The sequence below is a fragment of the Pipistrellus kuhlii genome, unplaced genomic scaffold (assembly GCF_014108245.1).
Source record: "Pipistrellus kuhlii isolate mPipKuh1 unplaced genomic scaffold, mPipKuh1.p scaffold_m20_p_27, whole genome shotgun sequence".
Classification (NCBI taxonomy): domain Eukaryota; kingdom Metazoa; phylum Chordata; class Mammalia; order Chiroptera; family Vespertilionidae; genus Pipistrellus; species Pipistrellus kuhlii.
Genome location: NW_023425526.1, coordinates 7071596 through 7094522, shown reverse-complemented (window position 1 = coordinate 7094522; position 22927 = coordinate 7071596). Strand labels below are relative to the sequence as shown.

At 51.5% G+C, this 22927-nt stretch overlaps 2 protein-coding genes and 1 non-coding gene across 3 annotated transcripts in view; 1 reads left to right on the top strand and 2 right to left on the bottom strand.

The window, feature by feature from the left end:
* Nucleotides 1–2539: 2539 nt before the first annotated feature.
* CNOT11 (CCR4-NOT transcription complex subunit 11) lies at nt 2540–19898 on the top strand. The gene is made up of 7 exons (XM_036453951.2): nt 2540–3129; nt 5437–5601; nt 11366–11518; nt 13554–13756; nt 16855–17057; nt 18694–18790; nt 18872–19898. Exons 1-7 carry the CDS (start codon nt 2622–2624, stop codon nt 19067–19069), a joined length of 1527 nt encoding a protein of 508 aa, XP_036309844.1. The 5' UTR covers nt 2540–2621; the 3' UTR covers nt 19070–19898.
* RNF149 (ring finger protein 149) overlaps nt 19546–22927 on the bottom strand; it is a 33971-nt gene continuing 30589 nt past the window's right edge. The window contains exons 7-8 of the mRNA XM_045587296.1: nt 22809–22862; nt 19546–21615 (exon numbers count right to left, since the gene is read on the bottom strand). Of these exons, the coding sequence (XP_045443252.1) occupies nt 21599–21615; nt 22809–22862 (71 nt within the window). The 3' untranslated portion in view covers nt 19546–21598. The remainder of the gene's footprint in view (nt 21616–22808; nt 22863–22927) is intronic.
* On the bottom strand, nt 22653–22757 carry LOC118728014. The gene has a single exon (XR_004990753.1). It is a non-coding gene; the product is annotated as a small nucleolar RNA SNORD89 (small nucleolar RNA).

The window sequence follows — 22927 nt, the reverse complement described above, 5'->3', positions numbered from 1 at the left end:
CCTCCCGGAGTGTGGTGGAAAAGCCCTAGATCACCTTCTTGGATTCTTATCACCAAGTCATCAAGAATGCTGCGAGTGGCATACCAGGAGCTTAGCCAATGAGCAATCAAAAAGGTTTCTTCTACAGCTCAGCACGGAGGTGGGTGTGCTGGGGCTGGTGCTGGCTGCAGCTTGGGCATACATTCCTGCCTCCCCTCTCTGGGCTGAGCCCTCCATGACTTGCACCAGTGCGAGCAGTCCCCTCCCGCCCTCCTGCACATGCACCTCCTCCTGAGCTGGTCATGACTATTATGGCGTCCTGGCTAATTTGCTTATTACCTCTTTATATTGTACATACACTAGAGGCCTATTGCATGAAAGTGCATGCACTGTAGGGGGGTCCCTCAGCCCGGCCTGCCCCTTCTCACAGTCCTGGAGCCCTCAGGGGCAGGTGGTGAAGCTGGTGATCTGAGGAAGGTGATGCACCATCACACTTGCTGCCACTGTCAGCAGCACAAGGCTCAGCCAGCCCTGGTTACCTAAGCCTCGGGCAGCCCTGGGTGGCTGGGCAGCCACCATCCGAGACTTGCCTGTGCCTCGGGCCCACCCTGGGAGGAGGCTGAGGGGTCTGGGGAACTCTGGAGGCAGGTGTGTTGAGCAGCTGGGCCTGCCTGGGGACAGGCCCAGCCTTACCGTTTGCCTGTTACCCTGGCAGGGCTGAGGAGACAGGGCACTGCCATCTTGTGGCTGTGGGCACCACCATCTTTGAGGGCAGGGCAGTCAATTAGCATATCCCCTCCTTATTGGCTGTGGGCACCACCATCTTTGCAATGGCATGAGGGTCAATTAGCATATTCCCTCTTTATTAGATAGATTAGATGGGATACTTTCCAATTTATTGATCCTTCAAAAAGCCAATTAGGCCCTAGCCAGTTTGGCTCAGTGGATAGTGTTAGCCTTCGGACTGAAGGGTTCCAGGTTGATTCTGGTCAAGGGCATATACCTGGGTTGCAGGCTCGGTCCCTAGTGGAGGGCATGCAGGAGGCAGTCAATCAATGAGTCCCTCCCATCACTGATGTTTCTCTCTCTTCCTCTTTGAAATCAATAAAAAAAAATATTAAAAAAAAAGGCAATTAGATCTTCAAATTCACTGTATTGAATTTTTTTTAATAGCTGAATGTTAATCGGCAGGATCTTTCTGAAGGGCATCTATCAAGTAACTAAAGAAGCCTTAAAGATATGTATACCTTATGACCCAGCAATTTCCACTGCCTCAATTTTACTTTAGAAGGTGCACTGAAGTTGGTAATTACTGAGCACTGTTGAGTGCAGACTGGATTTCCAAACCTGGCCTGATGGAAATGAATCACTGCTGAGCGAAATGCCTGCAGGTTCCTGGAGGTCTAGGAAGGACCTGAGCAAGTCTGGGAAATGCCACTGTCACTTGCAGTGGTGTTTTTGCTTTTTGTTTTGGAGTCCCTGAGTCAATAGTGGTCATCTCTGGGGGTGGGACTAGGCACTAAGACACCTCAGGGCTTTGAACGTGCAACCAAGACCCAGAATCAGCATCCTAGGGCAGGCTACGAAAAGTTACAAAAAAAAAAGGCAAAACAATTTTGTAAATGAGTATTTATTGGAAAAACGTCTCTGAAATCTTGTTAAAATGACCATGTACAAAAGCTCTCATGCAATCTGATTCCATTTCTGCAAAACGGAGTGTAAGCCTGGGAATGAACTTTGGCTGAGTAACAGCTCCTGCACTGAAGGGGCCACATGCTAAACCTGCAAGCTGACGGGGTGGGCAGGGGCCCTGCACGGCGGCCTCACAAACTCAGAGGCTTGAAGCAGCCACACAAGATGGTGTGAAATTAAAACCTTTAAACTATTTTCCCCTTACAGAGCCAGTCTGTTGTTTATACATCTAGGGATAACAGACCTGATAGCATGCCTTGGCGAAAGCTGACAAACTTCCCTTTTCCGCAGCCCTCAGGTCATCCACCAGAGCAGACCACGGATCCTCTCGTCTTTGTTAGCTGACTGTCACCACCCTGCACCGCCTTCATAAAAGCAGCATGTGTCTCACTTCACTGCTTACCCCACCCCAGAGGCTCCCGTTGCTTTCTCCCGCCTCCTTACTCTGTCAGCAATGGGGTTTATGTAGCCAACCTAACGTGCTCTAATTGTAAAAAATAAGGTTCAAAGTGCCGTTTTCCTGAGCGTGTTCTCAATCCCTTGAGGTTTTGCTTCCCAGCAATTGTCAGTTTAGCTGAAATAAACTCATGAAACCCGTGATTCTCTCTCTAGAACCAAAAAAACATTAAAAAGGTTTGAACATTTCTTTCTTGACAACACTTACCGCGACCGTGCGGTGCGGCAGCCGCCAGGGAGCTCGCTCTCGCGGGCGGCAGGCCGGATGTGTTGAGGGTGAGGGGGAGGTGACGCAAGGCCCCGGCCTTCTTCCGGTCCCGCGACGCCATTTCCGGATCCTCGGTCCTGCTCCTCCCCCTCTACGTAGTGGCGGTTTGGCTTCCCGGCTCAGCGTGCGACGCTGTCGTGAGGGCGCGCTTTACGGCCGGGCGCGGAGCCGGCGCCGAGCCACTCCTCCGGGAGCGGTGCGGGGAGCGCTGCGGCGGGCGAGGTGGATGCGCGGCGGGGCGGGCGCGGCGACTGGCCGGCTTTCCACGGCCGCGGAGCAAGGCGGGGCCCGCGAGGCGGCGGCGGCCTCCAGGGGCGGCCCGGGGGGCTCGGGCGGCGGCAGAGGCGCAGCGAGCGGGCCGGGGCCGGGCGGTGGCGGCCCCGCGGGCCCCGCGGGCAGGATGAGCCTGAGCCCCAAGGAGCTGTCGAGCCTGCTGAGCATCATCTCGGAGGAGGCGGGCGGCGGCAGCACGTTCGAGGGCCTGTCCACCGCCTTCCACCACTACTTCAGCAAGGCGGACCACTTCCGCCTGGGCTCGGTGCTGGTGCTGCTGCTGCAGCAGCCCGACCTGCTGCCCAGCGCGGCGCAGCGGCTCACGGCGCTCTACCTGCTCTGGGAGATGTACCGCACCGAGCCGCTCGCCGCCAACCCCTTCGCCGCCAGCTTCGCGCACCTGCTCAACCCCGCGCCGCCCGCCCGCGGCGGCCAGGAGCCCGACCGGCCTCCGCTCTCAGGTGGGCGGCCGCGGGGCGGGGCGGGGCGGGAGGGGCTGCGGGGCCCCGCGCCGCGGGCCGGGCCGCCGGACTCGCTCGCCACCCTCCCCGGCCCGGCGGCCGAAGCGTAGCGGCAGGCCCTGCCGCCGAAGATGCGCCTCCGTGGCCCGGGCCCGTCCCGCGGGGCTGGCCGTGTTTAGTTCCTTAAAAACCCGCCCGAGGGTGTGAGGCGTCTGCGGACCGGCTGGGCCTGCGCGGCCGTCAGCCTCAGAGTAAACGGGCCTTGCTCCGAACCCGAGGAGGTGGTGGCGAAAACACGTTAGCTAGCGTTTGGAAACGCAGCCAGCCTCGCTGGCGGTTAGGAGCCGTGGAGCCTGCGATGGGAGCAGGGGGTCGGCTCAGGTTCAAGGCCTAGGTCAGAGGACGCGTGATTGCCGGGGGATTTAGGAGATGGCGGGAACATCTCATGTGCGTGGGCAACATTTGTGAGGTCACGTCGAGGGGTCGATGGGAGACCACCTCTTTTAATTATTTATTTATTTATTTATTTATTTATTTATTTATTAAACTGTTGATGCTTTATGCGATTCGCAGCCAGCAGAGGAAATTTCTCAGGGAGTGGGAGGGTCCCTGGGGGACAGCCAAGGACCGGTGTGCAGGGGAGCACTTGGTCTAACTCCATGGGGAAAGGTCCCGCCACAGGCAGTGCTTGCGGGAGTCGGGTTAAGGCCGTGGGCTTGAGATAACTAACGCCAGGGAGTTCACGGCCCGGCCCGCGGGGCTCCGAGTTAAGCTGCCTGGGCCCCGCCCGGAGCCCGGAGCACATCATCTGGCCTGTTTCCTGCCCGCTGATCCGGAGGGAGCCTGCGGTGGACCAGAGGCCTTAGACCGGCTTTCAGGAAGCTTGGGAAGCCCGAGAGAGGATGCAGCATGTGTATGCGTCTCCCCCCTCCCCCCAGGTGCCCGGAGAGGATGGGGATGGGACAGGTTGGGATTTGGGTCACAAGCCCTTTGAATTCCTCAGACAAGCTAGACAAATGAGGAATGATGTATGTGATGTCATTCTCAAATCTGAGGAGTCTGAACCTAAATCTGGACAGTAGATTTCACTGCAAACACACTTTTCCCAGGGAAGGAGTCCTTGGGTTGCTTATTTTTCTCTATACCTGAGTTTTTTATCTGAAAATGTAGACAGTTCCTAGCTGGTAGAGTTATTATGAGGAATAAAAGTCTCTTGGTAAGTGCTGCCCTCTATCAGTACTACTTTGATTAAGTTAGCTAGGGATGGCGCTTAAACAGGCAGTGTGGGTGCCAAGGGGGAAGGTAGGGTGCCTAGGGTGAGCCTCTAATGTGCCCGTTGTCAGCTTTGACGATTCTGATGCGGAGCCAGGGTGAGAATGCTTCTGGAAGTAAATAAGAAGGCTTCCCTATAATCGAAGTCGTAGGCTGGCTGGGAGAGGTAACGCCCGTCCACAGTGTCACCTCCAGAATGCTGGAGCACGGACAGCTGCCTGCGGGTACTGAGGAGGTGGTGGGAGGGAGGGAGCGAGCGGGCGGGGCACCTGGAGGTGGAGTATTGGGGATTTTGAAATCTGAATCAGAAGTGAGAGATTTTGTGCAGCTGCAGCATTAAGCAGTGTAACAAGTTAAGGAGTGTAAGCAGATTTGTTCCTAGAAATCTTAACTAAAAGCTAAGTGTGGACTGTGGGTATTGGTCAGCAAGAGTCAGAACTGGGAGCGTGGGAAACCAGGAAGGCTGTCCCGTGTGTAGTCCAGGCAGGAGGGGGCAGGGAATGGGCAGTGGGCGCGGGTCTGGCGGTGCTGCCTGGCGGGATGGATGGGGCTTGTGCGCTTGGTGCGCAGTTGAACTCGGACGAAAGGAGAAAGGAGCAGCGGCAGCTGGCCCTGTGCTGAGGCGCGGAGGGAAGCCATTGGCGTTGCTGGCGACTGCTTCCTTGTCGCTCTAACCCACACTGTTGCTGGTGGCAGAGAGGAAAGGCATTTCAGAAAGTTGTAGTTTTAAATTTGTTCTCACTTGCCGTACAGAAGCTTTAGCTTTTGCAGGAATTGAGGCATGTAAAAACAAAATTCTTAATAATTACAGAAATCTTAAGTTTCATTGATATTGCCACAAATCAGCATTTCAAATGACTTTTAATTACATTTTCATAACTGTACATAGTTAAGTACCGGTAACTGAAACTTAAAATAATTTTGTCTTTAAACATACATAAGTTGAGATGGCAAGTAGCAAATGCTAGTTTTACCAGGTTCATGTGAATTTGTTATAGTGACCGCCGAAGGAATGTTCTCCGTCTGTGTTCGCAGGGTTTTTACCGCCTATAACTCCGCCGGAGAAGTTCTTTCTCTCCCAGCTGATGCTGGCCCCCCCCAGGGAGCTCTTCAAGAAGACCCCGCGGCAGATCGCGCTGATGGACGTGGGGAGCATGGGCCAGTCCGTGGACATCAGCGGGCTTCAGCTGGCCCTGGCTGGTGAGGAGGAGTTGGTGATCGGGGCATTTTTGTGTATTCTATTAGGACTTTTTTCTTAAGTTACTCTACTTAACATGCAGGTCTGTGGTTGTGCTAAAAGATTAGTATTTTCCATGAAAAACACAGCTCCAGTGCTTTTTTGCTGGGTACTGAGGGGAGGTGGTGGTGGGGAGAGGGGGCCCTGCAGGTCTCAGGGAACTTGGAGTATTGGGTGTCTTGAAATCTGGAATCAGAAGCTGAGAGATTTTGTGCAGCTGTGGAGTGTAGGATAGATACATGGGGAATTCAAGAGACGAGAATGGAAAAACCCTTCATAATCTGGGTTCATTTTGAGTTTTCACTTGAATGGGTTGCTTTTTCAATTTAAGAAGAACACTGAATTAAATTTAGTCTGTTAAAAACAAAAATGTTCCTCGTGTCAGTTCTGCTCAGAGTGAGATCACACGTTCAATGCAATTCCTATAAAAGCTATGTTTTACAGAAATAGAAAAACCCATCATAAAATTCATATGGAATCTCAAAGAATGCTGAGTAGCCAGAACGGTATTCTCTGGGCACCGTTGTTGGAAATCACTTGACCATACCTGGGAGGGTTTATTTCTGGCACCTCTATTCTGTATCATGGCTTGTGTGTCTCTTTATTCCGGTGCAACACTTAGGTATAGTAGCTTCATAATGAGTTTTGAGAATAGGATGTGCAAGACCTCCATTTTGTCCTTCTACTGTGCTACACATAGAAGCAAATACATGGGTGTTAACGAAAAACCATTGAAACCCGTAAAGAATTTTTTTTTTTAGTTTATTCGAGCCAAACTGTCGACATATGCTGGGAAACAGAACCTCGACGGATTAAGATAATGCTCCAGAGAATGGCGGGTTACATTTCTATATTTATACATTGCAAGCAAAGGAAAGGGATGTAGGTTAGTTACATGAAATTCATTGGTGATAGATTAGGGAGGTGGGACAGAGCGAAGCCGGGAAACCTCTGGGATAGGGTAAAAGGTGAAATGATGGACATGAGCTCCTTTCACAGAGATGGATATGGGATACTCTAACATGATTAACAGTTGACAATTAAGTTAATAACAATAACAATGAGGGAATGTCTCAAGGCCATTTGTTGTGCCCTGAGTGGTCCAGGGTAAAAAGGAAGTTACAAGTTACCCAGACATCTCACAGATATGTTATCTTAGATGCTGGAAGGCAGATGGGCACAGTAAAAGATCAAAGTTGACCTTTGTCAGGTGAAATATCTGGGACATGACTACCTACTATAACCTGTTAGATATTGAATTTTCAAACCATCTTTTGTGGTTATCTTAGGTCTCTGGGTTTGCAAGACGCAGGCCTTCCCTGAGCTTGTCAGGTTAGCATGTAGCTCTTTCACAGTGGGTACTCTTGGAACAGAAGTGTGTTGTGATAGAAAGTAGGTAGGGAGGCCTCCTTGAACTGGGTAGTCGGAGTGAAGGAGCAGAGGCACCTGCTTGCCTGCTCTTAACAGAAGGACAGGTGTGTGGGTCTCACCGCTGAGTGATTCATTAGGGAGACTAATATGTAGCCAGATTTGTGAGCCCTTGACCTTGTGACTGAATGAGCCACGTATTAATTCTGGCAGTGCCCGCCTTAGACTGAATGCACCGGTGACATTTGGCCGCTTATATAAGGTGACACCTTCCCGGAAACTGCCTTTTCCTTGCTGCATTCTGACCTCACTTAACGACTGGGTATTAACAGTGTGATAATGGTTATGTTTTGAAGTCCAGAAAAAGTTTTTCAAGGCTTTTATGTTATTTTTGTTCATTGTGTTTTTTTTTGTTTTGTTTTCTTTGAGTGCAGAGTAGAGGGATTTTTGTCTCCCGATTAACATGATTTTCCAGGTTGCTGCATCCAGGACATAGCAGTGCCTCAGCCTTAAACTTTCTTGTTTCTACTCCCACCGCAGAAGTCCTGGCCAGCCCTAAGCCAGGCACCACCATTGTAAGGAAAATCCACCAGAAATTCACTGGTTTCCGGGGGGGGGGGGGATTGAAGGTGCACAGAAGTGCTTATTATTCTCTAGTGCCAGATACAATCTATTAACAGAAATAAGATGATTATTTCTAGAACCAAAGGCAGGATGAAGAGGGTACAGAGGTGATAGACACTTTGAGTGACCTTACCTTCAGAGGTGACACATGTCTGAGGATGCTAGCTTTGTATTCAGTAATATGAGAGCCAGATCTGGCCTCTCCACTGTGACGGCTTGAGGCAGCCTGAGAGAAGTTTTAAAGTATGTCAAGCTCAGAAAGGAATATATGACTAGAGTAGGGTTGAGAAGCTTGGCTGAGTGGCTAGCTAAGCCTGCTGCTTGCTGTCCCCTACCCAAATTTAAGATGTCACAAGCCAGTCATTTCCCACGAGGGGGAAGAGAAAAGCCAGGCCCACCTATTTAGTGGAACTAGCGACAGACCCTCTTCACAGAGGCCTGAAACTCGGATCTCAGTGGGATTTGTGGACCAAAGGTGTGAGTGTGTGTGCGTGTGTGTGTGTGTCCACCCAGAAGTGGAATTGCTGTATCATATGGTAGCTCTGTCTTTAGTTTTTGAGGAACCTCCATACTGTTTGTGGGAGCGCCTTTCACGTTCCGTGTGGTCCAGGGTTCGGGCTCCGAAGAAGGCTGCGCACTATTAATTTGGGAAATGGGGGGCCAGGCGGGAGGACTACCCTCTGCTCTGGCCTTGCTATCCCTTTCATTGAGACTGGGATACCCCCATAGCCTTTAGGCAAGAAACTCTAATAACAAATTTACATAAGACACAGTTGGAGGCTGCTTCAGCTAACAATGTCTCAACTAAACCAATTAAGATTGACCAGCCTTCGGCTTTCCTGTCCACATCTTTCTACCGTGTTTCCCCGAAAATAAGACATCCTCCGAAAATAAGACCTACTTACAGGTTTCCTTCTGGGTGAAATATAAGGCATCCCCCGAAAACAAGGCCTCCCAGGCTCTGTCTCAGAATGCTATTGCTAAACATGAGAGATTTGGTCCACTGATTCTGAAACAAATGGAGTCACAAGAAATTCGCCAGGAAATTCAGGAATTGGATTGTTATGATGATGTTCCAGAAGATGATGACATGATTGTCATTGAATAAATGAGTAAATTCTTGATACTGTAGGATTCACAGTTTGTCTGGTTTGTGTTGACAACCACCGTACTACCGTACCGTATACAGGTAATAAATTTCCTTTATCTTCATTTAACAATCAATGTGTACCGTATTCTTCTTCATAGAAAAATAAGACATCCCCTAAAAATAAGACCTAGCACATCTTTGGGAGCAAAAATTAATATAAGACACTGTCTTATTTTCGGGGAAACGATATTAGTGAGACAATGATCGTTTCCAATTTACATTTCCTCTAACAGTACAGAAGGTTCCCTTTTCTCTCTATCCTTGCCAGCATTTATCATCTCAACTTTTTAAAAATATATATTTTGAAATTTAAGAATTAAAACATTTTTATTGATTTCAGAGAGGATGGGAAAGGGAGAGATAGAAACATCAATTATGAAAGAGAATCATTGATCTGCTGCCTCCTGCTTGCCCCACACTGGAAATTGAGCTCACAACCTGGGCATGTGTCCTGATGGGAAATCGAACTGTGACATCCTGGTTCATAGGTCAAAGCTCAACCAGCCATGCCTTTTTTTTTTTTTTTTAATTTTCTTTTTTAGAGAGAGAGAGAAAATAAAACATTGGTCTATTGCTCCACTTATTTATGCATTCCTTGGTTGCTGCTTGTATGTGTCCTGACCGGGGATCAAACAGCTTGGCATGTGGGGATGACGCTCTAACCACTGAGCAGGTTTCATGTTTTTTGCTGACAGCTGTTCTGACTCCCCCCCCCCCCCCCCTCTCTTTCTCATTGTGGTTTGGATCTGCGTTTCTTTGATGATTAGTGACTTCGAGCATCTTTTCATGGCCTGTCCTTTTTGGGAAACGGGAATTCAGACTGTTTGCCCATTGTTTTGGATTTGTTTTGTTTTGTTAATCCTCACCAGAGGATATTTTTTCCATTGATTTTTTACATAGAGGAAGAGAGAGGGATAGAGAGTTAGAAACATCGATGAGAGAGAATCATCGATCAGCTACCTCCTGCACACCCCCTACTGGTATGTGTCCGTAACCAAGGTACATGCCCTTGACTGGAATCGAACCCGGGACCTTTCAGTCTGCAGGCCGACGCTCTATCCACTGAGCCAAACCGGTTTCGGCTCCATTGATTTCTTTTTTTAGAGAGAGTGGAGGGGAGGAAGGTGTGAGGAGGGAGGGAGGGAAAGAAGAGAGAGAGAGAGAGAGAGAGAGAGAGAGAGAGAGAGAGAGAGAGAGAAAGCGCGTGCACGTGTGCGCGCTGGTTGTCCTGGTTCAGTGGTTGAGCATTGACCTATGAACCAGGATGAGGCCACATGCCCGGGTTGCGGGCTGGATCCCCAGTGGTACATGCAGGAGGCAGCCAGTCAATGATTCTCATCACTGATGTTTCTGTCTCTCTCTCTCTCCTTTCCTCTCTGAAATCAATAAAAAAAAAAATATTTTAAAAAAGAAACATTGATGTGAGAAAAACATCAATTGGTTGCCTCCTGCACCCACCTGGGGTCGGTCGGGGAAGCAAACGTACAACCAGGTACTGGCCCTGGACTGGGCACCCGTGATGCCCGAACACCAAGCCACACCCATTGGCCAGGCCGCCCACTTTGTAATTGGATTGGTTTTTGATGACGACTTATAAGCCTATACTCCATGTGGTGGAATACACGTTCATCTGCTCTCCAGTTGATGGACGTAATGGTGCTGTGAACATTGCGGATATTGTCCTGAGCACACGTGGCAGTGTCTGCTGGCTGGGATGATAAGCCCTCCTGAGACTGAGCGGGTAGTGGGAACTGGTTTCCGAGTTGCTGTGCCAGGGTGCCAGCCACCCAGCAGCCTCCTCTGCACTTGATAATGCCAGGCTGTTCATCTCTGCCAGTCTGGTGGTGTGGAGCACACCTTTTTAACTGGCTTCTCCCTGTTCCTTCTCCTTAATTCCTAATAGGGTTGGGAATTCTTTTCATGTGTTCATTGGCCATTCAGGATTTATGGGTTTTGTTTGTTTTTGTTATTTCTAATCCTCACTGAGGACATTTTTTTATGGAGTTTTGAGAGAGAGGGAGAGGGAGGGAGAGAAACACCGATTGGTTGCCTCCCTCACACACCCCGACCAGGGACTGAACCTGCAACCTGGGTCTGTGCCCCGACGGGGACCGTTTTGGTGCATGGGACAGCATTCCACCCAACCGAGCCACACCGGCCAGGCCCAGGCTCTTGGTTTAAAAATAAAGTGCTTGTTGAAGCCATTAGCCCATGTTTCCCCATTTTAAAACATTGATTTGTGCCCTAACTGGTTTGGCTCAGTGGATAGAGCATCGGTCTGTGGGCTGAAAGGTCCCAGGTTCGATTCCGGTCAAGGGCATGAACCTTGGTTGCAGGCACATCTCCAGTGGAGGGTGTACAGGAGGCAGCTGATCGATATCTGTTTCCAACTCTATCCCTCTTCCTTCCTCTGTAAAAAATCAATAAATAAAATATACTAAAAAATTGATTTGTAGGAGTTTTGAAGAAAAACACACATTCTGAATCTGGCCCTTTGCTAATGTGGTGCAGGTAGCTTTGCGCAGTTAGTAGCCTGTTCGTTCTTGAGGCGCCCGTAATTTAAAATCTCCCTTTGGCCTTTTCAGAGCGCCAGTCTGAATTGCCCACCCAGAGCAAGGCCAGCCTCCCCAGCGTTCTCAGGGACCCCGACCCCGACTCTTCGAGTTCTGGATTTGACAGCTCCGTTGCCTCTCAGATCACGGAAGCTTTGGTCAGCGGGCCGAAGCCGCCCATTGAAAGTAGGTACAAATTTTATACTCTGGGTTTCATTTTCTCGTCGTCCTGAGTTGCTTTTCTAAAACATGGTTATTTTCGTTGCTGCTTAAACTAGAACCTAATGAGAAACTTCTCAGTATAGGGTCTAGAGCACAGCGGAGATGCTTGGTAAAATGATCTTCTGTAATAAAATCACATACCAGATAATTTATACATATCTGTCATCAGCATATGTGAGGATATAAATTCTGATTTTACTGAAATGAGACTATGTTGTAGCTTGTTATACCTCTTTATTAATTTTATCACTGTCACTAATTTCCCCATTGTAGAGTTCCTGATCTCATAGTTCCTAATTCAGACAGCACCGATTGGAGTGCAGATTGAGAGCGGCATCTTTTGGTGTCGAGGCTTCTGTGGCTTTCCTGGGGGGCCTGCTTTCTGCTGAGGGGCCCCACGCGTCCGACACTCACGCGGACTGCCGTGGGCAGTAAGTCTGCGTCCGGGCGATACTGAAGTCTCGGCGTGCCCGAGCTCACGCACCCGGCATGCAGCTCACACGTGCCAGGCCCAGTGTGCACGCGTGGGCCAGAGCGGGTGGCAGAGGCCTGTGGACCCGGCAGGCACAGCTCCTTCCGCGGGTGCTCGGAGCAGGTTCCGGTGGGAGGACCAGGTGCTCGTTGTGATGGAGATGAGGCGGCGCTGGCACGGCCGGGAGCAGCCTCAGGGAGCAGAGCAGCGGGTGCGAGGCCGTGTGAGGGCCGGCGGGGTGTGGGTTTGGCAGAGGCCCGGCATGTTTAGTGGTTTCTGACTTAGTCCTGTTTATGAAACAGTTGACTGTTGAGTCACTTTATTTTCTTGTTGTACTTTTACCGTTTTATGAAAATGAATATGGTATTTCTGAATTTATGGAAGATTCATTTGAAAATGTCAAGTCGACCACACATTTTAAGAATAATATATTTTTACTGATTTCAGAGAGGTAGGAAGAGGGGGAAAGAGATAGGAACATCACTATTGAGAGAGAATCGTTGATTAGTTGCCTCCTACACGCCTCCTACTGGAGATTGAGCCAGCAACCCTAGCGTGTGCCCTGATCAGGGATGGAACCGTGGCCGCCTGGTTCACAGGCCAATGTGACCTTCTTGTTCGTACGTCAGCACTCAGCCCCTGGCAGCCATCATTTATTCCATCTCCGTGTGACTGCCCCCCGGAGGCCGCGAGAGGCCGAGGCTGACGAGTGCACGTCTTGGTGTGGGGGCGGACAGGAGGGAGACCCAATAGTGTTCATTTTTCCCAGGAGAGACTGGCCAGCAGGGAGGCTCCAGTGAAGCTTGTCCGCCCGTGTGCCCCTTCTCCAAACCGGCCACGCCCTCTGCTCGCTGCTCGCTCTAACGCGCGGTGGCCTTCACTGAGCGGAACGTGCGCGCGCACACACACACGCGCACACGCACACACGCACACGCACACACACACATCACACACACTCACACACACACACACGCACACACACACACACAGATCACACACACACACACTCACACACACACTCACACACTCACACACACACACATCACACACATCACACACATCACACACATCACACACAGATCACGCACACTCACACACACACACACATCACACACACACATCACACACAGATCACACACACTCACACACACACACTCACACACACTCACACACACACTCACACACAGATCACACACACTCACACACACACACACTCACACACAGATCACACACATTCACACACAGATCACACACGCACACACACACACACGGTGAGACTGGCTCTGGACACACACGCACACACACACATCACACACACTCACACACAGATCACACGCACACACACACTCACACACACGCACACACACACACACGCACACACACACACACATCACACACATCACACACACTCACACACACAGATCACACACACACACACACGCACGCACACACACGCACACACGCACGCACACGCACACGCACACGCGAGCTCGCGGAGAGCAGCAGTCACGCTCGTCTCGTTTACAGGCCACTTTCGGCCGGAGTTCATCCGCCCCCCGCCCCCACTCCACATCTGTGAGGACGAGCTGGCCTGGCTGAACCCCACGGAGCCCGACCATGCGGTTCAGTGGGACAAGTCCATGTGCGTCAAGAACAGCACAGGCGTGGAGATCAAGCGCATCATGGCCAAAGCCTTCAAAAGCCCCTTATCCTCTCCTCAGCAAACACAGGTGAGCCTTCCTCTGATCCTTTTCTCGTCACAGAGCCTGCTCACGGAGCCAGCACTGGGGAGTGTGGGGGTCTCGGCTGCCCGCTGTGGCTGGGCAGAGGCTGACGGCTAATGGTGCACGGAAGTGCGTTTGGGGGTCAGTGACTCCGGGAGGGGGGGCTTGTTTGTGGGCCCCTGGCTCCCGCTGTGTGCCAGCCGGGCAGTCCCGCTGTGTGCCAGCCGGGCAGTCCCGCTGTGTGCCAGCCAGGCAGTTCCCGCTGTGTGCCAGCCGGGCAGTCCCGCTGTGTGCCAGCCGGGCAGTTCCCCCTGTGTGCCAGCCAGGCAGTTCCCGCTGTGTGCCAGCCGGGCAGTCCCCCCCGTGTGCCAGCCGGGCAGTCGCGCTATGTGCCAGCCGGGCAGTCCCGCTGTGTGCCAGCCGGGCAGTCCCGCTGTGTGCCAGTCCCCCTGTGTGCCAGCCGGGCAGTTCCCGCTGTGTGCCAGCCGGGCAGTCCCCCCCGTGTGCCAGCCGGGCAGTTCCCCCTGTGTGCCAGCCGGGCAGTCCCCGCTGTGTGCCAGTCCCCGTGTGCCAGCCGGGCAGTTCCCCCTGTGTGCCAGCCGAGCAGTCCCGCTGTGTGCCAGCCGGGCAGTCCCCCCGTGTGCCAGCCGGGCAGTTCCCCCTGTGTGCCAGCCGGGCAGTCCCCCTGTGTGCCAGCCGGGCAGTCCCCCCCGTGTGCCAGCCGGGCAGTTCCCCCTGTGTGCCAGCCGGGCAGTCCCCCTGTGTGCCAGCCGGGCAGTCCCGCTGTGTGCCAGCCGGGCAGTCCCCCCCGTGTGCCAGCTGGGCAGTCCCCCCTGTGTGCCAGCCGGGCAGTCCCCGCTGTGTGCCAGCCGGGCAGTTCCCCCTGTGTGCCAGCCGGGCAGTTCCCCCTGTGTGCCAGCCGGGCAGTTCCCCCTGTGTGCCAGCCGGGCAGTCCCGCTGTGTGCCAGCCGGGCAGTTCCCCCTGTGTGCCAGCCGGGCAGTCCCCCCCGTGTGCCAGCCGGGCAGTCCCCCCCGTGTGCCAGCCGGGCAGTCCCGCTGTGTGCCAGCCGGGCAGTCCCGCTGTGTGCCAGCCGGGCAGTTCCCCCTGTGTGCCAGCCGGGCAGTCCCGCTGTGTGCCAGCCGGGCAGTTCCCCCTGTGTGCCAGCCGGGCAGTTCCCCCCGTGTGCCAGCCGGGCAGTTCCCCCCGTGTGCCAGCCGGGCAGTTCCCCCTGTGTGCCAGCCGGGCAGTCCCCGCTGTGTGCCAGCCGGGCAGTTCCCCCTGTGTGCCAGCCGGGCAGTCCCGCTGTGTGCCAGCCGGGCAGTCCCCCCTGTGTGCCAGCCGGGCAGTCCCTCTGTGTGCCAGCCGGGCAGTCCCGTGGTTCAGGGCAAGCGGCTTTCCAGCTGTCGGGGGAGGGACGCGCAGGTGGGGTGACGCACCCCGTCACACCGCTGGTGGTGGTGGGTTTGAGGCTCACGGGCCCCGCTGCCCTGGAGGGAAAGGCAGGGGCTTCGTTCAGGTTGCACATCCACATGGGAACCGGGCGGTCCAGCACTCCTCCGCTCCGAGGTGGGGCAGCTGGTGAAGGATCGCTCCCGCCAGCCGTCTGAGCACAGCCCAGGGGCACACAGCACACGGAGGGACAGCGTGGACAACCTGGAAGTAAAAGAGATGGACTAGTGTGCAGGAAAGCTTGTTTTTTAATTACAGAGTATGCTTATGACTTGAACCATAAATAGTACTAAAGGGTGGATTGCAAGAAAGCTTCCCCCCTCCCCAGCCTGCTCCCTCCCTCCCAGCCTGCTCCCCTACCCAGTCTGCTCCCCCCCCTCCCCACCCTGTTCCCCCTCTCCCAGCCTGCTCCTCCCCCTCCCCACCCTGCTCCCCTACCCAGTCTGCTCCCCCCCCACCCTGTTCCCCCTCTCCCAGCCTGCTCCTCCCCCTCCCAGCCTGCTCCCCCCTCCCCAGCCTGCTCCCCCCCTCCCCAGCCTGCTCCCCCCCTCCCAGCCTGCTCCCCCCTCCCCAGCCTGCTCCCCCCTCCCAGCCTGCTCCCCCCCTCCCCAGCCTGCTCCCCCTCCCCAGCCTGCTCCCCCCCTCCCCAACCTGCTCCCCCCCTCCCCAGCCTGCTACCCCCCTCCCAGCCTGCTCCCCCCCTCCCCAGCCTGCTCCCCCCCTCCCAGCCTGCTCCCCCCCTCCCAGCCTGCTCCCCCCTCCCAGCCTGCTACCCCCCTCCCCAGCCTGCTCCCTCTCTGGGCTTCCTTTTCCCGCTTGGAGTGGGGCTGTGCAGCTGTTTTAGATGTCCCTCAATTCTCTATGGTCTGGGTTTTTTAGGGGAACTAGTTGGTAAATTATTTTAAAAAATATATATTTTATTGATTTTAGAAAGGAAGGGAGAGGTAGAGATAGAAACATCAATGATGAGAGAGAATCATTGAACGGCTGCCTCCTGCATGCCCCCTACGGGGGATTGAACCCGCAGCCAAGGCCTGTGCCCTTGGCTGGATCGAACCTGGGACCTTTTAGTCCACAGGCCAATGCTCTATCCACTGAGCCAAACCAGCTATGGCTGATAAATTATTTTTGAGAGAAAAAGAAACACACAAAGGATTGTTGTTACAATCCAGACAAATATTTCATTCAACCAGACAACATTGATTCTGGCATATTTATAAACTGTCTTAATTTATCACCCTGGACGAGTGGCTCAGTTGGTTGGAGTGTCACTTTGTACACCAAAAAGATTGTGGGTTTGATTCCCAGTCAGGGCACATTCCTATGTTTCTGGTTTGATCCCTGGTCAGGGCATGCATAGGAGGCAACCAATTGATGTCTCTCTCTCCCTCCCTCTCTCTCTCTCCCTCTCTCTCTCTCTAAATCAATAAAACATATTCTCAGGTGAGGAAAAAGTAATAATGTTTATGTTTTAAAATCATAATTCAAATGCAAATTGAAAAATATCAAATCATTATGATCATGGATGTCAGGGAAGAAATTTATGAAGTTGGTTCAATGCAGGTAGTTTGTAGCTGTTTGTAAATAAAATGCGTGTTTTTGTAGGCAGCTAAGAGAATGCCTAGTTTGACTCAAGAACCTTTTTTTTTTCCAGCTCCTTGGTGAGTTGGAAAAAGATCCCAAACTTGTTTATCACATTGGCCTCACGCCAGCCAAGCTTCCTGACCTGGTGGAGAACAACCCTCTCGTCGCCATAGAGATGCTGCTGAAGCTGATGCAGTCCAGCCAGATCACCGAGTACTTCTCCGTCCTGGTCAACATGGACATGTCTTTACACTCCATGGAGGTGGTGAACCGGTGAGTGCCCACGCGCAGTCAGAGGGGCCAGCAGGGAAAAACCACCAGAGTTTTTCTTCTCGTCTTAGCCTGAGAAACCCAGTGAATAATAATCTGAGCCTTAGTCTTCACGGCATGTGAACTTAGCATCCCCAGGAAAGAACCCAGAAGGTAGGATTTCAACTTTTTAGCATTAACTCTATATGTGCAAATCAACCAAATGGCTAGTTGTTGTGACATGCACTGATCACCGGGGAGCAGACGCTCAGTGCGGGAGCTGCCCCCTGGTGGTCAGTGCGCTCCCACAGGGGGAGCTCCCAGCCAGAAGCCTGAGCTGGGCACACGGCTGGTGAGCACAGTGGCCGTGGTGGGAGCCTCTCCCACCTCCATGGCATAGGGCACCCCCTGGGGGCTCCTGGATTGAGAGGGTGCAGGCCAGACTGAGGGGACCCCCCAAATGCACGAATTTGTGTACGGGGCCTCCATTGTCCTATAATTGGAATGACACAGATTTGCCTGGCCCCAGTGCAAAGGTGACATGCAGATTCGTGAGGCGTTCCATATTAAAAAAAAAAAAAAAGTCCTTTTAAGTTAATCAACTAGAGAAAAACGTGTAATGAAGCCAGGTGACCCCCAAGTAGGGGGGAAGAGCCGTGGGGTTCCAGCTGTCCTCGCACAGCTGGCATTTAAAACGCGCTGCCTCGGTCTGCCTTCTCCCCGAGGCCTCGGCACCGTTAGCCTCTGCTTCGGGCTGGGTTCCGCCGAGTGAAGGTTCAGTCTTCCCCTCGCCACGACCTCGTGGAAGTCACTGCGGACATTTGGCTCCGAGTCTGAGAACCACCCGGGAATCCCGAGAAAAGGTCTGCGCTGTGCCCTGACCAGTCCTCGGCAGTCCCCGAGGGTGAGGCAGCGCTGGCCAGCAGCCTCTGGCGGAGGTTCCTCAGCGCCAGTGGATAAAGGAACGTTTTGTTTCTTCCCGAAATGCATGTGTGTAGTTAGCATGCATACCTTGTTCCATGGAGTCCTCTCTAAAACACCAGCTTCCCGAGACTCTGAACTGACCTCCCATCCCTGCCTCTGTCAGCCGTCAGCCATGCCGCCTCCCCCAGGAGACCGAAGGGCAGGTCATGAGCACCCTGTGACCCCAGGCTCCAAACGTTACTCAGACCATCGACTCCTCTACCTACATGTCAGCTTAAGGCCTTCCTCCTTTTAAGACTTCACCAACACTTTTCACTTACATCATTACTTTTTGCAAGTGCCTCATTTTAGCCTGTAAATTGTATTCTACAGTTTAGCTGCTAAACTTCCACCTTCCTCACACACTGCATATAGCACTTAATCGGGGCTTAGTGAATGAATGGAATCATTGTCAAGGTTATTAGAGCTTGGAAGAAATAACCGAACTGCTCCCAGAATTGGTTGCTTAATGAGTGCTTACAATGCATAATGCAAAGTGGCTCTTAGAAAATGCAAGTGTCATTTATTAACAGATTGGCATGGCTCCCAGGCTTATCTACATAAGTATATTTAAAACTAGGTAAATTGGTCATCAGAGATTTACACTAAATGACCAAAGGAAATGTGGTATTTTATGGTTAACAATATTCTTGGATGTTAGCATATAAAACCACCCTACTTTTCTACTCTGAAACAGACTGACTACAGCTGTTGACCTACCTCCTGAGTTCATCCACCTTTATATATCCAATTGCATCTCTACTTGTGAACAGATTAAGGATAAGTATATGCAGGTAACTAATAGGAATTTTAGTAAATTTTATAAATAACCTGCCAAGCAAATGGGCACACTAAAGTTTTCTTTTCTTTTTCAGAATCGTTTGGTGCGTCTCGTGTGTGTCTTTCTCCAATCTTTGATCCGTAACAAAATCATTAACGTGCAGGACTTGTTTATAGAAGTGCAGGCATTCTGCATCGAGTTCAGTAGGATCCGAGAAGCTGCTGGCCTCTTCCGGTTGTTGAAGACATTGGACACTGGGGACACGCCTTCCGAGACCAAAATGTCAAAGTAGTGCCTCGTCAGCACCACCTGTGTTCATGGGGCTGTGATGTTAGTTTTACCTGCTAGACCCCCGAGTGGGTTGTTTGTTATAATACATAAAAAACAACACTTTAGCTATTTAAAGCAAAGTTTTACTTTTCTGGGTAACTTTCTCCTTCAGAAGAATTTTTGGTAAGAACTTGGAAAAATGTCTTTAGGTGTCTTACAGAAGGAATGGTTATCCAAAAGAAAGATTATTGCAAATAATAGGTGAGGTCCTTAGCACTAAAAAGCAAGGTGTTTTTGTTAAAACAAATGGAGGCTGCTGATTAAGTCAAGAATCCAGCTTTCCTCAGGTTCCGATGTTAAACGTGTTCAATGAGAGAAAATGAAAACTAAGACTTGCTTGTACTGACCTTGAGGTGGAATTGGTTGAGTGTTTCTGGGTCACATGGCAAGCAGAAAGTGGGTCCTTGAACCCATTACTTCTCATTAAGCAGAGCTTGAACCAAGGACATACTGGTAACTTCATTCTTTATTGTTTTGAGGACTTAACAGATACAAGAATAAATTCATTTCCTGGGCCTCTTATAAACACGGGAACTCTTAGAAACCTTGGTCAGGGTTATAATAGCTGGTATGGTTTTCTGTTGTGTTTTTCTTGAGCTGTTCTTTGGTTCTGATCTTAGTCTAGGATGTGACTTTTGAGCCACCTCATCCATGCTGTGGGGAGGACTGCCCTGTAAGCTGCTTGCCGCGGGGGCGCTGCCCTCTGTGGGGTGCGGGAGGGCGGCCTGTGGGCTCAGGTCCGCGGTAACTGGACAGCAGTGCCTTATATTAAAGTTGTTTTTTATAAACTCTATGATCGGAATGCTTTTTTTTTTCTTGCATTGTAAAAAATTATTCATGTACCAACATATTTTCAAAGCATATACCGTCAAATCTTAAACATCTCTCAAACAATTCAGTTTCAATAGACACTGAATTGTTCCACAACCAAACTTTACGTTGTGGAACCAAAGTTTGGTTTTTGACTGCTGAGCTGTGAATATTTTTGTGTTCTGTTGCCGGGGAAATGGACAGTTAGCACAATTTTAAAACATAAGAGGCATCAAGTGTGCTATTGTTGCTAGGGTGTGAAAGCAGCAGTGAGCTCAGGCACGGAGAGCTGGGAAAACTGGCTGATTTGGTGAAGGAAGAGCCGTTAGCCGTGGCAGCATTTCCGGGCAGTGCCCTGTGAACAAGCGAAGATGCCGCAGGCTGCCTGACGGACACCTGGGCCAGTGCGGGGCGTGGTTCCTTTAAGCTCAGCTGGAGGCGGTCCGGTGGATGTCAGAGAAGTGTGTGTTCATAGTAAACAGCGTGTTAGACACGTGCTGTGCATGGGGAAGGTCAGCACGGGATCATTTGGGGCCTGGGACGGATTAATTCCACTTACATTATTTCTAAGGGAAAATGGTTCAGTTTCGGAACAAATCACTTCTTGAACAGCCTTGTGAACAAATTAAGTTTAAGCCCAAGGCTCCACTGTATTTTATAGGGAAACTAGGGGTCTGACACCGGTGAGCGGCATCTTGCTGTTGTATGGGCAGCTACATATTTTGTCCCGATTATAAAAAGTAGTATATGACATGATCCCTCTGAGGCAGTAGTGCCATCTCCCCGTCCTACGGGTGGAAAACAGAAGCAGAGAGAAGGTAAGTGATGGTTTTGTCAGGTGTGTCAGGATCAGGGCTGACCACACAATGCACAAGCAAAGTCCACGTGTGTCCTCGAGGCGTCACCGTTGTCTGTTGGAGCAGCCTGGCCAGGTTTAAGTTTTAAATCTAAGAGACTGTTTCCAATATAGAGGGTAGAGTCCCTGGGCCTGCCTGGTGCCAGGCCATCTGCAGGGTGACTGGTGGGCAGGGCGATTGGGGAGGGCCCAGTGCGCCTGCTGGCCAGCCCTGTCCTGATTGCCACCACCAGTAGCCTCCCTGTCATTGGGCGCCTGACCCCTGGTGGTCAGTGCATGTCATGGAAGCTGGTCATTCTGCCATTTGGTTGGTTGGCATATTAGGGTTTCATTATATAGGATAATCTCTTCAACAGGAATTTCCAATGCAATCTTCAGCAAAAGTTCAAGAAAATCAAGCCTAGTGATCTGAAGTACAAGTTTTAATCTTGTAACATTAAGAAGTAATTCTCCTAGGTTTATAAATTGATCTCAGGTATATCCTTATGGAAGGAAGGGACTTATAAACATTCCGCTTTTATTATTATAGATCTGCTTAAACTGAAGACCCAAGCTGATGTGACAGGAGCACCTCCAGACCCGATTCCTCTCCCTAATCGTGGGCATCGTGGTTTTGCATATTAGCGTTGGGGAAACAAAAGTTGATGATTCATATGCTTTGTAACTGGCAGTTTCCACCACTGCCTGCTGGGGGAGCGCAGCCCCAGGCCCCAGCGATGTCCTTTGTGTTTTTTTTTATGCAATCAACTTTTAAGTGCACTCAAATTCAATTTATTTAAAAACCCCACATCTTCAATTCTCTGGATTTCCTAGTTCCAATTGCTTTCATGTCTTCAAGTCATCTGTTAAAAAGAAGACAACACTGAGTAACAGGGCAAAATAAGTTACTTCAAAAATATCTGGGACCCTAAATTACAACTATTTAAAATACACTTCTCTAACATTGATTATTCACGGAAGCAACGACTAAGTAAGAAATGGTACCCTCACTGATCTCAGAGCACACACACACACACACACACACACACACACACACACACGGGATTCTAAGCACCATGCACTGCTCTGCATTCTGGGATGACCTTCCGGTGGGGAGGGAGGGTCGCATAGCTACAGGGTGGGGCAAAACAGTTTATTCTTGTATTGTTGCTGTATTACTTCCATGCGAACAACTGTAAATCCATTTTTTTACCCACTCTGTCTTTTAAGTAGTATTTTGAGTGATATTCTTTTAAGATCACATTTTAAGGGTCTGGAAACCAATGCATGGAAGAACTTTTTACATATCCATTCAAGTTTAAGACCTGGGAACTTGGCTGATTTCACTTTCCGTCTGGTCTGTCTGCAGTTACTGCTGTTCTCAGGAGCCAACCAGATGCTCTGGAAGCAGCCCCACGGCTGGGGCCGCTGGCACTGCCCTCGCTGAGCAGGCGCCCGGCCTCAGGCCCCTGCACAGGCTGCAGCTCAGCCCGCCACCGGCTGGCTCTCGCCTCCATTAATTTTTAATGAATGCAAATGCCATTCTCAACTACAGCTTCCTGCTCGATAGAATAGTCCATTTCAGCTGAATGATGACATTGAAGAAATTTCACTTTTACAATACACATCAGTGTTTTCGAAAATGAAATCCTTGTTTTTAGAAGTTCGGAAACTCAGTAGGAGGGGGAGGTGGTTCCTAACTGGCTGTCTTAGCGAGGACCAGGGTGCTTCAGCCCCCCGCCCCCAGCACCGCGCAGGGACACCGGCCGAAGGCGGCTCTCCCCGCCCAGGTCTCCACCAGCGGGCACAGCGTGAGCAGAGGTACGGGGGCCTCATTTGGGGCCAGCGCCGTCCGGAGTCATTTCAACCTGGAGCCGCCAGGCCCGGGGCTGCGTCCGTTACTGAGGTCAGACTGTGTTCGCTTCAGCGGTTTTGTCATCGTGGCCGCAGAGAGCAAACTGCCGGTGGCACTGCAATTCGGCCTTTCCTGTCATCACTCCTCAGGGACCGGGTGCTCGCCCCAGGCCCGCGCCCCGCGCCCCCTGAAGAGCCTCACCTGCCGGGCCTCCCGCTCCATGCAGCTCGGGGCCGGCCGCCTCCCCCACTGCTCCTGGAAGGTCAAAGGTAACACTTGACATTGTTTGCAGACGCCGCTGACATGACCACCACCCACCT

Coding starts and splice junctions, on each gene's coding strand:
- CNOT11 (XM_036453951.2), top strand. CDS start 2,622: ATGCGCGGCGGGGCGGGCGCGGCGACTGGCCGGCTTTCCACGGCCGCG. Junction 11,519..13,553: donor GCCGAAGCCGCCCATTGAAA/GTAGGTACAAAT, acceptor TCTCGTTTACAG/GCCACTTTCGGCCGGAGTTC. Junction 17,058..18,693: donor TCCATGGAGGTGGTGAACCG/GTGAGTGCCCAC, acceptor ACTCTGAAACAG/ACTGACTACAGCTGTTGACC.